General features: G+C 22.7%; 1 protein-coding gene across 5 annotated transcripts; it reads right to left on the bottom strand.

Moving 5' to 3' along the window:
- Positions 1–1,787: 1,787 nt before the first annotated feature.
- On the bottom strand, positions 1,788–7,861 carry LOC122858839 (tyrosine-protein phosphatase non-receptor type 7-like). Of its 5 annotated transcripts, none has more exons than XM_044162017.1 (6): positions 7,723–7,861; positions 4,513–4,702; positions 3,621–4,429; positions 3,236–3,530; positions 2,943–3,152; positions 1,788–2,858 (listed from the first exon to the last, which is right to left on the bottom strand). In XM_044162017.1, the coding sequence occupies exons 2-6, from the start codon at positions 4,533–4,535 to the stop codon at positions 2,747–2,749; spliced, it is 1,449 nt and encodes a 482-aa protein (XP_044017952.1). In that variant the 5' UTR covers positions 4,536–4,702; positions 7,723–7,861; the 3' UTR covers positions 1,788–2,746. The 5 variants fall into 5 exon arrangements, with proteins under 5 accessions (XP_044017952.1, XP_044017950.1, XP_044017951.1 ...); XM_044162015.1 differs by lacking the exon at positions 7,723–7,861 and adding an exon at positions 7,102–7,198; XM_044162016.1 differs by lacking the exon at positions 7,723–7,861 and adding an exon at positions 6,172–7,134.
- Between the last annotated feature and the right edge of the window lie 8,212 nt (positions 7,862–16,073).

The following is a 16,073-nucleotide window of genomic DNA, read 5'->3' as shown; positions in this document are numbered from 1 at the left end:
CGTGATTTCAAGCAACTGCTCCTAAATTGCGCCAATCATTTTGATACTTGAAAAAAAAAATAAAATAACATTTAAAATTTGATTTTCCAATTTTTATTTTTTATAAAATGGATTTTTTTTTTTTTTTTCGGTAAATATTTGAATATTAAATTATTATTATTTTTGTTGATCTTTAATTTTTTTTTATATCTACTTGTATTACTGAAATTTTCATGAGGAATTTTGTGGAAAAAAAAAATATATATTACGAATTGCTAAACTTGGAATTTTTTTTTTATTATAATTTTTTTTTAATTAGATTTTTTTCATTGATAGTTTTACCAGCTGTTGGTAATTAAATAATTACGCTTATCAAATAATGATATTGATAATATTATTCTGTCGAACAATCGATTGTTGTTCGACAAAAGAAAAATTCAGGAAAAGAAAAAAATATATTTTGTCAAAGTGGTTTTAAATTTAAACAAAATTTTTGAATTAAACTAGTTAATAGTTACTGTATATTTTCATGAAAAATTTGTAATATTTAATTAGCATGTAATGATGAATGTCCAGCCAACAAAAATTGAATATTACGTTTGTAAATATTTATATTTTCAACTAAACAGTAAACTTGATAAACAATATAAATATCAATTTTAATTCGCGCTTCAAAAGGATCATATCAATGTTACTTATAAAATATTAATTGTTTATTATTTATTATTGTTATCAGTAACGTAATAACAATGAAAAAACAAAAAAAGCAATCTACTAAAAAAAAAAAAACATAAAAACATTACCACCAACAATATAAAAATCATTAAAAATAAAATTTGTAATTTTTTTTTCTGCAAGTAGTTGTGAAAATAATAATTTTAAAAGCCAATAAAATTACAATAATCAAGGTCATTATTAAAATAGACAATTATTACAATAATTGCCATAAAAAAATATATGAAAATAATTAATTTTTATATTTACTTGTAATTTTTTAAATTGTTTAAATAATACATCAAGTTTGCCATCTGATTTTTGTGCAAACTAGAAAAAATCTGTAAAAGTTATAAATAATTATTATGAATATAAATAGTCATTAATGCAGGTTTAATAAAATGATTAGTATTTAAAAAAAAATATTAATTAAACACACAAAAATATATTTCAGATACTGTAAACATTTATATTTCGTGAACACCAAAGGGTCGAGATAATATTTATTTTTTCATTATTATTTTCTTAAATCTATTATTCATTATTATTATTTTTTTTTTCCATAAATAATTTTATTTTATTCATTTTCAATTTAATTATATATTATTTAATCATTCACACTATGAAGCATTCAAAAATGACTCTCTGTACAATATATTATTTTTTTTTTATCACAAAATTTTCAAGCTTTCATTCAAGATTATAAGTAATTGCTTTTTGTTTTCTAATTACAATTCAATTTGTTTTTTTAGCACAGTAAAATGATAGTCATTATTACATCATTAGGCGAAAAGTAAACTGACATTATTTTATATATTATTCTATTTTTTATTAATTGATTTTTGGTTTACTATTTTGGATTTTAATTTTAAATTTTGAAATTTCATTTTTTTTTTACTAAATATTCTGTCTAAATTAAATTATTAATTTTTTTTTTAAATGATCAGATCACATGGAGGAGCCTGCCTGTGTAATGTGTCATTATTATTTTTTTTTTTCCAGTGTTTGATTTATATATTAATATTTTTGTGATTTTCCATTTTTTTTATTGATTTTTTTTTTAAATGTATCTCGCCAAGACGACCACATTATTGTTTTTTTTTTTTTTAATTATTTTTTGTTTTAATCATTAGTCAAATGTATATTGTACTAATCACATTCAGTCTTTGTCAATAAATTATTTTACAAGAAAGATAAAATGATTATTATTGTGTTTTTTTTCCCCCTGTTTAATTTTTTTTTTATTTTTTAAATAACTATTCACTATTTTAAATATATATTATATTGATAACGAGGTGCCACTGAAGAAACTGATAAACAAGACAGCAAATAGAAGATGAAAGTAATTTTTTTGGTTTCTTTTTTTTTTGGTCAGTCCCAAAGTTCTAATGTCTATCCAACATTTTTGACAATTTTATTTTCATTAAATTTTGAGAAAAAATGATTTTAAAAACTATCTTAAAAAAAATAAAAATAAAAAATATAATAATTATTATTTAAAATGCATTATTAATAATAAATTTTTAATTTTTAAATAATAATTTTTCAAGAAAATGGAAAATCATTTAGTTACTTTGGTTTTTGTTGCTTTACTTTTAGTAATTTTTCATATATATATATTTATTTTGAGCTTTTAAAATTATTTTTGATGACTGATTATAGTCAATAGTTATTTGATAGTTTAATAATAAATTACTGAATATATATGTAAATTATTTTTTGTGGCAGTATAGTTATGGCAGCCTTTCACAACGACACTACGTCAAAAATTTAAATTATAAAATAAAAAAGATATATATTTTGTTTATCTGTATTTATGTGAATAATATCAATCCTTTTAATATTAATTATTCACAATTAAATTATCTGGTATATAGATGAAAAATAAATACCTTGTAGTCACCAATTCATTTGCATTATTGTTATTTTTTTTTTTTAAACTAGCATTTTAGTCAAGTCAATTAAAATATTTTCATACAACTTGCACTAGTGTAATTGTTCATATTTAACAATGAAAAATTGAATTATATTTTTCATTAATAATTATGTTATTTCAATCACCAGATGCTGATGATTTACCATCCAATGTTTGTTCAAATAAACAAAGTGCACGATGAACAAATTCATATTGTTCTGCTGTCTGAATCATACCACCTCTGTCATACCTAGCAAATATCAATACAAATAATAAGACATTATATTTTATTTTTTAAATAAATTATAATAATAATAATTTAAATAAAACTTACCGCATTTGACAAAGAATTCCTAGTACATCAACATTTTTATCCCTGGAAAGTTGAGTCATACCAGTTGCCAGAGCAATAAAACATCCTGTTCTTCCAATTCCAGCACTACAATGAACAATAATTGGTCCTGGAAGTAAATTTATCTCAGCAGCTAAGCTTACCAATGAATCAGCAGATTGTGGTACTGCATGATCTGGCCATGAGTCATACCTGTTAATCACAAATACCATTGAAATTATGAGAAAATAAAATACATGACTAAATTAATTTTTTTTTTATTTTTAAATAATTACCAATAATGTGTTATATTACGACGTTCACCATTCATTCTTAATTCAAAATCTCGTATAATATATCCACATCTTGTAACACAAGATATCAATGTTATACTAAATGATCCAGCTTGAATTTTTGACATTAAATCCATTGGAAAATACATGTCACATTTTGTTTTTGATGCTTCATTTAATTTAGTCATCATGACAATTGCTGATACTTTATCCATCCATACCATTTGCCAAAAATCAACAATTGTATTTTGAAGTGGACCTTGTGTTGCAATATAACGTTGTTTTTCACCATCGTAACCTAAATATTAAGAATATCATGTTATTAATTCAATCAACAAAAAACAAATTTGAAAAATGTAAATAATTTTTTTTTCATTATTAAAATTACCTCGTATATAATTTGCATTGATATAACTACCAACTGGATCATCAATATTATCAAGTATAACTCTTGTTTGTGAATTTGGTAATACACCAGTATAACGATTTTTAATACCAGCACCAAATATTTCAACTTTATCTGGTACATTTAATGGTACCTCCCAAAATTCTTTATACAATAATGTTGGATTTTTAATGGATTTTTTTAATTGTGTACGTGATAATATATTACCAGCACTTAATAAAAATTCTTCATTTGTACATTCACGTGTTGGTGTTACAATATTTAATGGACTTTCTGGTACTGGTGATAATTCAATAGTTAAACTAGCACTTGAACCACGTCTTTCAAGTAAACCTTTGGCTTTTATTCTAATTGGTTCAAGACGTCGTTCTGTTAATGGTACTGTTATTGTTTCAGGTAATGTTTTAGTTTCAGGAAGTGATTGATTTGATTGTGTTGCTATTGTTGATTTATAAATTTGTTGTCGTACCCATTGTGCTTCCATAGGTCTATCTTGACAAATTTTAACTGTATTTTCAATTGTTGTTGCTGTACCAAATGCACCCTCTTCAACTAAACCACGTCTATCACCATCACTTTTTTTTTTTTCACTCGTCATTTGCTTTCGTAGCCATATCAATAATATAAATGTCAATATTATTGCACCACCAAGTGCACAAATTACTAATAAATATTCCCAATTAAATAATGGAATTGTTGTTGATGTAATATCTTGATTAACACGTGTACCAAGATGTGATGCTTGTAAATCCATTTCAGCATCATTCAGTCCAGAAGCGGACTGCCTAAGCCTAAAATAAATTAGCAATATAATATTATTTTAATGTCTATAACATTATGCCTTTTTTTATTTTTAGATATAATTATTATTTACCTGTGATGAGAACGAGCTGACATCCCCTCAGCAACAGGCAGCAATGATATTGATAGCTCAGAATTACTGTGCCACCTTTTTTCACTTATTGAATATATTTCATCAAAATTAATATCATTTTCATTACTCAAACTTTCATGACGACTAATATCACCGATAAATTTTTGAGATAATGAATTTCCAGCACTTCCTGTAACAAGATAAATAAAAAATATTTAAAATATTTATTTTTAATTAATTAATTTTAAAAATATCATTAACGACTTGACAAAATACATATATATTTTTAAATATTTATCATCATTATTAAAAATTTATCGTCATTAAAAAAATAAAGATAAATATTTAACTTGTTTTTTAATTTTTTTTAACATTTAATAATTTACAAACCAAGTTTATAAAATTCCAGTATTTTTTAATATAAAATACTCCAAAAATATTTTTACCACCACATATTTTTTAAAAAATTTTAATAGCATATAGTTAAAATACACGCATAAAAGTCTGACGAATCAAGTGCCAAAAACAGAACAGGAAGTGGAGCAAACAAGACGATAACCCGAGCGACTTGTAGACAGAAAAAAAATAAAATAAATAAAAACACACAAATAAAATTATATATATATAAAAGTAGACTTTATAGAAATAGTAAAATAATAATGATAATTATGAAAAAAATAGAGGGATACAAAAATTCAACAGGAAGTAAACATTGCGGGCTAATTTTATGAACGAACCGCCAGACGACAAGAGGTAAAGAGGGTGAGTGAGAGAAAAAAAAAAAAAAAAATGTATTCGTCTAATGATAAATTGTTCCCCTTCCTTTAAATATCACAACACACGTATCCTGTTTGCCAACATGAACAACTAATTATCGCAAAAATTAAAATTTCTCTTTTTTTAATTTTTTTTTTTTTTTTTTTTCACAAACACCATAATAATTCATAAATTTAAAATAATTTTTCATTATCATTAATTGTTTTTTGTTTTTTTTTTTATATATTTTTACCTTTGACAAAATTTACTTTATTATTAACAATTAAAAACTGTATAAATATGATAATTAAAAAATTTTTTTTTTCAATATTTAATAGAGTGTCATATGTGAACGCCATGTTTATAAATTTTTTTTTTTTTTTTTTAATATAAGAATATAAACTTTTGTAAATTGTGGAAAGAAGTTACTTGCGCAAGTCTCGAGTTCGAACTGACTGACACGACAACGCGGTGAATGATCGGTTGTACTCGTGTATACTCGGTGGGCTCGGTGATTGGTGATGAATGAGTGGGAGATTTAAACGTCTTTTTCATTGGTCAATTGGGCTTGGATGATGAGTGGGAGACGAGGGTTTAATTTGTGAGTGGGGATTATATAAATTGGCGGGAGTATAATTTATATCCACGTGTTATTATTGTTATTATTTTTTGATAATTTAATTATTTTATTAACGAAAAAATATGTGAGTGTACTGTGGGAATAATTGATTGTGTTTAAAATTTTTTTTTTAATTAGTTTAATGAATTGTCGGTTAATTTAGTTTGGGAAATGATTTTATTTTGATTTTTTTTTTTGGAAAGTATTTTTAAAAATTTGTTTTTTGGTTGAATTGTTTAATTAGGATAAGTGTATTTTTGTAAATTGAATTTTTTAATTTTTACCATGGTAAATATTGCAGAGCAGCATATCTGAGTTGTTGATTTTCTTGAATTTCTTGAATACGCAGAGGGAGTGTTGTATTATTGGAATAAAATTTGCCATTTGTTAAAAGTCAAAGAGAGCATAAAATACAGAAGAAGATATAATAAGAAAAAATAGACTTGATCTTCAAATTCACATTAACAATTACAAAGTAAAAAAAAAAACAATTTATAATATAATAAACTGTAGGAGTATTTTTTTATTAAATTAAATCACTTGTAAATTAATTTTATGATATTTATGATGACGACATTTAAATAAAATTCATTTCCTTTTATAAAACTAAAGATGACACACTCATTTATATATCTATATACAATTAAACTCACTGACTCAATTACAGTGAGTCAAAATTGAAATAAATTTAAAAAATATATTCAAGAAAAGCACACTAGTTATAAGTATATATCCAGTCAGATCATCACATCAAACACAACCGACTTTGTTCATGATTTTTTTATAGATATATATATTTTTTCGTCTCGCCTACGCCTTCCGTTGAGTTTTAAAAATAAAACTACTATCATAAAATAACCAAATTAAAATTAAAAAAACTGAGAAAAAAATTTCATTAAAAAAAAAAAATCAACATCAAAATAACTAACAATATCATTGACTTAAATATAAACCAATTAAAAAAAAAAAAAGTTAAATTTCAATTTAAATCCAAGCAAACTTATCACAATAAATTTTTTTTTTTTTAAATTAATCAAATATTAATTTATGTACAATAAATAAACTCAATTTTAATAATTAAAAAAAATTTGTCAATTAAATACAGACCAATGAATTAAACATAAATTAAAATCAATACAATGTATTTAAAATTTGACTATGTAAGCTTTAAAAAAATAATAACAACAACAATAAAATAAAATAATAAAACTCACGAATCTGAAAGAACAGAGGTATAATGGCTGACTGATTCAAAAAAAGCCCTATGCCAAAGTCGAGATGCTTATACCCCTCCATTCATAGCTTAGTTTTGTCAAAATATATATACCCTGTGTGTATTTTCATCCCTGCCCTTGTTATTACCTCTCTCTCCACTACCCCTGTTGTCTGATCAACCCTCATTGAGAGCCACCCTCTCTCTCTTTCACTCTTATCAACATGGATCAACATGGAATACTCGCTCGTTCACTAAACACAGTCTTGCTTATTTTTTTATTCATAAATATATGTATACATATACAACTCAATAAATTGCGTGTACTGTGATTGGTCTTAGTGTGCGTGGGTGATACCCTCTTTTTTTGTCTCCCTTTATTTTACCTCCCCATCTACCCACCCGTTTCATATACATGTATATCCAATTTTTTTTTTTTTTTTTTGCTTCATTCATTTTGACTTTGTAGAGGGAGTTTATATCAAAGTACTGAATTTTTTTTTTTTCTTTTGTATTTGATATTCACGTAATATTCATTTTAAAATAACTACATTGATAAATTTTTTTTTTTATATTTTACTTGGCTTGGTGAAAATATTATACGTCATGTATTGTGACTTACCTTGGCTTTATATGGTATTTTTTGTATACGTAATTTTTGCTGAATTGTAAATTTTTAATTTACACAAAAAACATTGATGATCATCATTTTATGCTCAATTTGGCAATGAAATATAATAAAATTATTTTATTACAGGACGGTGTTATTGATTTATCCATAATTTTTTTAACGATGATTTATTTTAATTTGAAAATCTGTAAAAATAAAATTAATTTTAGTTTTAGTTTTTTTTTTTAATGAGAAAATTTTATTTATTTATACAAAGTTTTAATAATTAAATGTATATTTATAATTTTTATTTAGTACAACTTTTTGAGACAGGTTTTTAGAAATTTAATTAAAGTTTTAGTAAAAACGCGGGAATTTAAATAATTTTAATTTAAAATTAATATATATTATATATTTTTATATTGAAATTGTAAATAATATCTGTCTATTGTCTAAATAATTGTTTATTAAAAATTAAAATTTAAAACTTTTTAAATTTACAATAAACTATTATAGTTATTTAAAATTAAATTTTTATTTAAATAAAAATCAAACAATAATTGCACTATTAAAAGTATATAATAAAAATACGAAAATTTCTATGAATGATTTCTAAATTCCTGACCTACCCAAACACGATTCAAGCGCCATCATTAATACACTTTAACCTACTTTTACCATTAAAAATCTAATTTTTAATATTGCAAAATAAACATATAAATAAAAAAATAATAACAAACTTGTTAATATTTTATTTATTAAATTTTAAAATAAAAATTCACCAAAAATTTAATAGTTAAAATATAATGTATATAAATAATTTTACATACCCAAAATAATAAAAGCAAATATCAAATTTTAATAATCGCAATTGATTAAATGAATACGAAAATTTCCAAATTACTTTTTTTCATTAAAATGTATTTATGGTCTTGGAGTCGAGCAAGTTGACTAGCACAAGTCTGAATAGTTTTCTGAAACTGTAAAACTGAATTGATATGAGAAAATAGAATGACGCTGAGCTGCATTCAAGTTTTACCAATGATAAACATAGTGGGGGGATGATAAGGGGTATCTATTGTAAAAGGGGTACATAGACGCGCGCATTCGTGACACAATTTTCATATATTTACCACCCCCTTGTATCACCCATTGCAATATACTCATACAACCTTCACCCTCCGTTACTTTTATCATCCAATATCCATCCCTATTATTCAAAAAAAAAAAAAAAAAATAGCCCAGACTTTTATCAATAATTATTTAATAAACTAACTAAAAATAACTATTACAATTTTAAAATTAAATTATGTAAAAATATCTATATACAAAATAAAATTTAAATTAATAATTAAATTTTAAAATTTTTATAAATTTATCATTTTTGTAATTAATATTGAAAAATAATTTAATAAATTTTTTAATTAAATTTATATTATATTGGTTTTTTGCCGGTTTATATTTTTAAATAATTTATATATTATTTTATTTAATAAAATTTAAATTTTTTATCATAGGTTAATTTTGAATGATGGAAGGTTGGAAAATAGCATGAGGGGAAAATGGAAAAATGTTGAATGAGTATTGCTGGTGTTGGTGAAGGATGGTGTATGTGAAAAAAGAGAGGTGTGGTCGACAACCAAGCAAGAAACTTTGATGTTGTATATGTATTTAATAAATATATATATATAAAGGTTCAAGAAGGGCAATGTGGGGGTTGAAAATAACGGTGGGTTGAATGTAGGCTAGTCTAGCGAGCGGAGTGCTTCCCTAATCGATACTGAACCTTGTCTAAATTTTCAAAAAAAAAAAAAATAATATTATTATATACATGATATAATTAATTTATTTAATAATTTTAAAATTATTATTATTTTTTTACCTTTTTAAATTATTAATTTTAACTGTAAAATTATTTTCATTATAATTTATTAATATGAGAAAATAAAAAAATACATTCACTTAGTATAAAATATCATGAGAAATAAAAAAAAAAAAAAAAAAATGTAATTTAAATCTTTGAAATTCTATTTAAGCTGATCCTTCACTTCCGGTTCTCCATTCAACGTGATAATCTGTTTTGATGTCTCATATGTATGTTACACATTTTTTTTCTTTTTTTTTTATAAAATGTTTTTTATCTTTAATAAAATATAGAATGATTTTTGATGAATATATTTTGAGATGAATTATTTTTAATTGTTGATTTAATAGTTGTAAAATAATGAGGTTAATAAGATGAGATAATTTTTAAATTTTAATTGATATATAGGGATGTTAGTTTTGCCAAATTGACAGTGAAAAAATAATGAAAATAATAAGTCGATAAATATAGGTGTTTAGTTGGCTGTTGGCGAGACAGGCAGTTGTATTGTCAATGCAATTATGTCGGAGGTGTCATGTAAAAGAGGAGAGACAAGATATACATATGGAAATTGATATATATGTATGGAACATATTGAAAGACCTGGAAACACACTGTTTATATATATCGAAGGCCACACGTTCGGCCTTTCCGTTGCTTTCCGTAACTGAAATATCCGGAAACGGAAGTTACGTCCGGTGTTTTGATCAATTGATGAAAAAACGTTAGAACTATTGATAAATACTATTTATTGGAAAACTAGAAAAAAATAATCAATCGAATAATTATAAACATTAAAATGATGAAAAAAAATGAATACATTTTTTTTTGTATTTTTATTTTTTATGCACTTGTTAATATAATTCTAAATTTCTTTTAAAAATAGCAAGTTTGGAAATTTTATTTACACCGGAAATACATATATCAACAAATCATTTTTTTTTTTTTTTAATTTAAAAAAAAATCCTCCTATTATAAAAAGAACAGTTGTCATCGAAAATTGTGGAAGTGAGAAATACAATCTTTTTTTTGCATGGTAACGAGTTGTAATTATAATGAATAATCAAATAAAAAATTTAAAAGTTTGATCTCAGTTTTAATTTAACTATCGATTTAGACGAATTTACATATACATATGGTACGTATACGATACTTGATCAAGATAGATCACAGATTCGTTTTGTTTTTTTTTTTTTACATCACGGATCACAATTTAAAAATCATTGAAGCGATTAGTCGATTTCAATGATTTTTAAATTGTGATCCGTGATGTAAAAGAAAAAAAAAAACGAATGTGTCATCTGTTTATAAAAACGTTTTTTATTATGGGTATAGATTATCTCTGCTCGTGTTTAAGGCAGATTTTTCCTAGCATAGACCAAGTGCGTAGTTCACATGCTCTATGATAGATTAAATTTGCCCTAAACGACAGATCACAACCAAACGACCAAGAAGAAAACCACGGCTAGCTAATTTGAACTGAAGACGACGAGTGTAGTAGGATTGGCTCTTGCCGAGTTAACCATCAGCTAGTTCGATGAAGTATGAAAAATAATTATACTTTATTATTAATTTGAAAAAATATTCAACTTAAATTTAAATTATTCATTATGTCATTGCATTTACTCTCGTATGATAAATTTTTAACTTTGCAAAAAAATATTTATGTTGATTTTACTTGTGTAATTATTCAAAATATAATTTGTTTGGATTAAAAATTATAAAATATATATGAAAAATAAAAAAACAAAAATTTATCAAATAGCGTTTGATACTGTGAAAAAAAAAACTTGATTCATCTAAAAATAAAAGTTTAAAAAAAATATATTTATATAAATTAGTTGGCTGGCTTTCATTTCAAGGTTTTTCGAGCATGTTATTTTGTCACGGATTTGTAATTGGAGAATTTAAGACACAAAAACGAAAAGAAGAAGATTGAAATAAGAAAAAAAAAAGTAAATTTTCATGATGATTATGCGATGACGATGATGATGAAAAATATATATTAAAAAAGTAGGCGGTGACAATGACGAAAGTAAGACGGATAAAATATATATTTTAAAAGCGGAAGCAAGCGGAAGTTAGTTGTCGTTTTGTGTGAGTTATTCAAAAACGGAAGACCGGATATAAGGACTTTAAAAACCGGTAGTAAAATCAAGATGATATATATATATATCTGGGTATTTTTATTTTTGCTTTTATGTATACAAATATACACCAGGTTTCTACACAATAAAGGAAAAAAAAATAAATACATAAAGAATTATATATATGAAATGTATAAATAACAAAAGAAAAGGATATCCTTTTTTACTTTTCAATGAAAATAAAAAATCTTTGGAAATTTTTATTCAAGAAACCAAGGTTCTATTTTTAAATATACATTTAATACCTATACGTGTGTATTTTATTTTTTTTTTTATTTTTAAATACCAAGTCAAATTTTAAATTGCAAAAAAAAAGTCAATTTTATTACTGAAATTTTGATGACTCCTGCAGCTTTTCAAATTTATTTATTTTATTTTTTTTTTTTAAATTTACTTGTAATATTTTTAAATGACGTGAATAATATTAATTTTTTTTTTACAATATGGTTTTTAAGATAAGCTAATAATTATTTATAAATTTAGGGAAAAAATAATTGTAAAATATTTTAATTTCAGTTCAATTTAATTCTGCCAATATATGATTTTTTTTTTGTTTTAAGATTTAATTATTTTAATCACGAATTGATATTGAAACAATGTTATAAAGATAATAAACAGAGTAATGAAGGTTAAAAAACGGAAACCGCTAATCTCAATACATCCGGTTAAGTTTCTCTTTCTTGCATATATTTGTTTATTCACACCGGATGAAGTCATTTACCTTTTTAATGTAATTTTCTTTATTTATATACACTGTCTTTACTTGTTTTACTTCACAGAAAACATCTATAATTTTGCATCAAAATTAAATCTTTCTGAGCCATGAAAATAAAAATGAAAAAATAAATAACAATATATATATATTTTGACGAAAAAGTCACTCCAGATTTACATCCAGCTGCTCCAGTTTTAATTACAAGTACATATAGTATTTTCTGATATCAAAATAACATTGGAATAAAATTATTCTGTCAATAATTCATTTATTTAATCTACTTTGTCTTGTTTTAATATGAATTTTAAGGTAAAACTTGTGTTACTATATAAATTATAAATATATTTTATTGATTTTACAGGGGTGATGTAAAATTTAAATATACATTTTCATTCATTCAAAAATATTAGAATTATTATTATATTTTCAATTTTTTTAAGCAAGTCTTGAGAAATATCATACAATTAAATATTAATTTTAAATTTCCATACTTTTCATGCAATTTATATTTAAAATTATCAAATAAAATCGATCAAATTGTAAAATATAAAAATTTTTTATAGAAAATATTATTTTTATATATTAAAATAAAATCTATTAATATAATAAATTAATATATAAAATTGATTGAAAAAATATATTTATATAAATAGAAAAAAATATTAAAAACTCAAATATTAATTTTATATTATTTATTCAATTTATTACAGGATTGTTTATTTATTTATTTATTTATTTATTTTATTTTTGTCTGTTGGGATGAAGCCCCATTTCTTCTATCCTTTCGTATATATACCATCATATAATATGTATATATAAAATTTTATAGACCTACACACATTGCCAACCGTCACTAAGCAAAATCCACCCTGAATGAAACGGTTAAAACCATTCGCATCCGTTGCTAGGGTTGCTCTTCTTTCAACTTTCATTGAGTACCCCCATTACTTCCGTTTTCCGTTCATACTTTCGTTGAATAAACTTACCCTATTTACCACTTTTTTATAAAAAATACCTTTAACATTTACTATACTTAATAATTTTCATAGATAAAATAAATTCTATTTATATATAACTATAGTAGTTTGTTATTTTTCATTTTTTAACTCGTAATAAATTGAATTAGTATAGTAAAAAATATATTTTTATTATAATGAAAAAGTTTTTTAACAATTACTTTATATAATGTGTTGATTCATCTTTTAAATAAAAAATATAATTAGCAATATTAATGCAAAATAAATATTTATATATTTAAAAAGAAAAACAAGAGTTAATTTAAAATAAAACACCGGAAAGATTTATTGCTAAATATAATGAATTTAATTTTTTTTTTAGGGTCAATAATTGAATTGCGTTGATAATAAATTCAAAAATATATTAAAATTAATTTTATAAGGATGCAGGTGTCCGTTGTACGCATATTCATGTCCGGAAACACGGTAAAGCTTCCTCTGATTTTATTTTTATTTTGTCAAACTTATTTCCGTTTTGAAATTATTGTGTATTTTTTTTTTTTTTTTTTTACAAATTAAATTATCCAATTATATAAAACAAATTATCTGTAGGAAAAGCGATAGCTTGTAATATTTTTAATTTTAGTTTGAGTGTATGTATAAATAAATAAATTTATAAATACACCAATTCATTTTGAATATTTTATTTTTTGTCTATTTATTTATTTACTTTTTCAATGTTAATTTATCTATTATTTATTGATAATTTTAAAAGGTCAAATACACTGTGGATTAAATATAACATGAAGCATGGAATTTTGTAAATTACCTGAAAGCATTCAAAGGGATGATGGCCAAAAAGCAAAAATACAGAAAAAAACGACCTAGATGTTGGATCTCAATCACGAGCATATAGTAAACACTTAAACTAGGTCAATAATATATATATATAATTTATTTTTACCATTGATGATGGCTTGGCATACACATTACACCCTCATTTTCATTCATCAAATCATATGTATAATTTGATTTTAAAGGTCATTTTTAATACACATGATTCATGCAAATCTACAATTTAAATAATTTACAATAAATTAGCTAATCAAGATTAAACAATAAAAAAATTATTACAATTTGCGTGAGGATTATCAATTATATATATGAAATTATAAAAAAAATAAATAAATAATTTTTGCAAATATTTATCAATAAGCAATTGTTATTTATTTAAATAAATCAAAATTATTTTTATATTTTATAAAGATTTCATTTATTTAATTATTAATCTTATCAATTATTTTTTTTTTAAAATTAAATATTTAACAGAATTAAGTTTAAAATATTGAGATAACATAATTATATTTACTTGAGGCAATTAATTTTTTTTTTTTACAAGTTTTTATAAATGAAATAAATATATAATTTACAGTATTTATATGTATGTATTTTTAAATTTCATGAAATACATAAAAATTATTATAAAATCGTATGATAAATATTTTTTTTTGACCCAGAAAAAATTCCAGTCACCTCATTTGATAATTTTTCGATATTAATTAGTAAATTTTTAATTATCAACTTTGAGCAATTTAAATAAATAAATTTAAATATGAAATATAATTTTTTTTGAAAATATAAATAATTAAAAAAAAAAAGTAATATAAATTCATTCATAAAATGACGTCATGTTAGGTCGAGGTTAAATAAACAAAAAATAGGTCAGTTTTCTTCGATTCAAAAAGTTTTTCAGCCAGGCAAAAAATAAAAATAATAATAAAAAAAAATAATAAATTAAAAGAACCCTTAAATATTTAAGTTAAAATAATTTTAATAATTTATTTTTAAAACTAATCAAGTTTATAATTGATAAAATAATATATAAAGATGGAAATTAAAGGAGATGAAAATGTGAATTTGGAGCGAGGACATTTGTTGCAACCGGTAATGACGTCAGTTGAGTATGCGTTCATTCAACCAGCCGATAGTTAAACTAGGTCATCAGGACAAAATCAACCCTCATTGACCATTTTCTCTGTGTGATAACTGATAACTATATCGTACATCCTCCCCAACCCTCTTATATGTTACTCGTGTTTTCTCTTAATTCAATGCTTCAACAATTCATCAATAAAACATTTACTATTTATTTTTTTTTATTTCAAACAGATTTAATTAAGAACTTTCTCCTTTTTTTATTTACAAATTATTTTTATTTTATTATTGTTTTATTTTTTTATGGATTTATTTAATACTGATAAATTATTGTTAACTTTTTTGAACTTGCCAATGTCAAAAAATTATTGAATAAGATAACATAATGATTGGAAATTTTTCTGGGTCAATAATAAATATTTTTCTTTCTCTCTAATGAATCGTCGTATGATTTTTCGAAAAATATTATATAATGACTGAAATTTATAGTTTATATTTTTGTAAGTATTTATTAAAAGTTATTGGAATTTAAATTTATGAAATAATTTTTTTTTAAATTAAAGATTTAATGCGTTAACATAAGCTAGCTATATTTATTTGTAAATTTTTGTTTAATTCTGTATTTTTTTTGTCATCATTGATAAGAAAGATAAATACATTATTTTCAAAATCTATGTTCAGTTATTTATTTAACAAATAATGAAGATAATGAATTACCTTTTTTTTTTTTACATAAAATCTCTTCA

Source organism: Aphidius gifuensis, linkage group LG6 (genome assembly GCF_014905175.1).
Source record: "Aphidius gifuensis isolate YNYX2018 linkage group LG6, ASM1490517v1, whole genome shotgun sequence".
NCBI lineage: Eukaryota > Metazoa > Arthropoda > Insecta > Hymenoptera > Braconidae > Aphidius > Aphidius gifuensis.
The sequence above is the reverse complement of the archived record's forward strand: the minus strand, read 5'-3'. Positions and strand labels throughout refer to the sequence as shown.

Coding starts and splice junctions, on each gene's coding strand:
- LOC122858839 (XM_044162014.1), bottom strand. CDS start 5,627: ATGGCGTTCACATATGACACTCTATTAAATATTGAAAAAAAAAATTTT. Junction 3,153..3,235: donor CGTAATATAACACATTATTG/GTAATTATTTAA, acceptor TGTGATTAACAG/GTATGACTCATGGCCAGATC. Junction 2,859..2,942: donor GGAATTCTTTGTCAAATGCG/GTAAGTTTTATT, acceptor GATATTTGCTAG/GTATGACAGAGGTGGTATGA.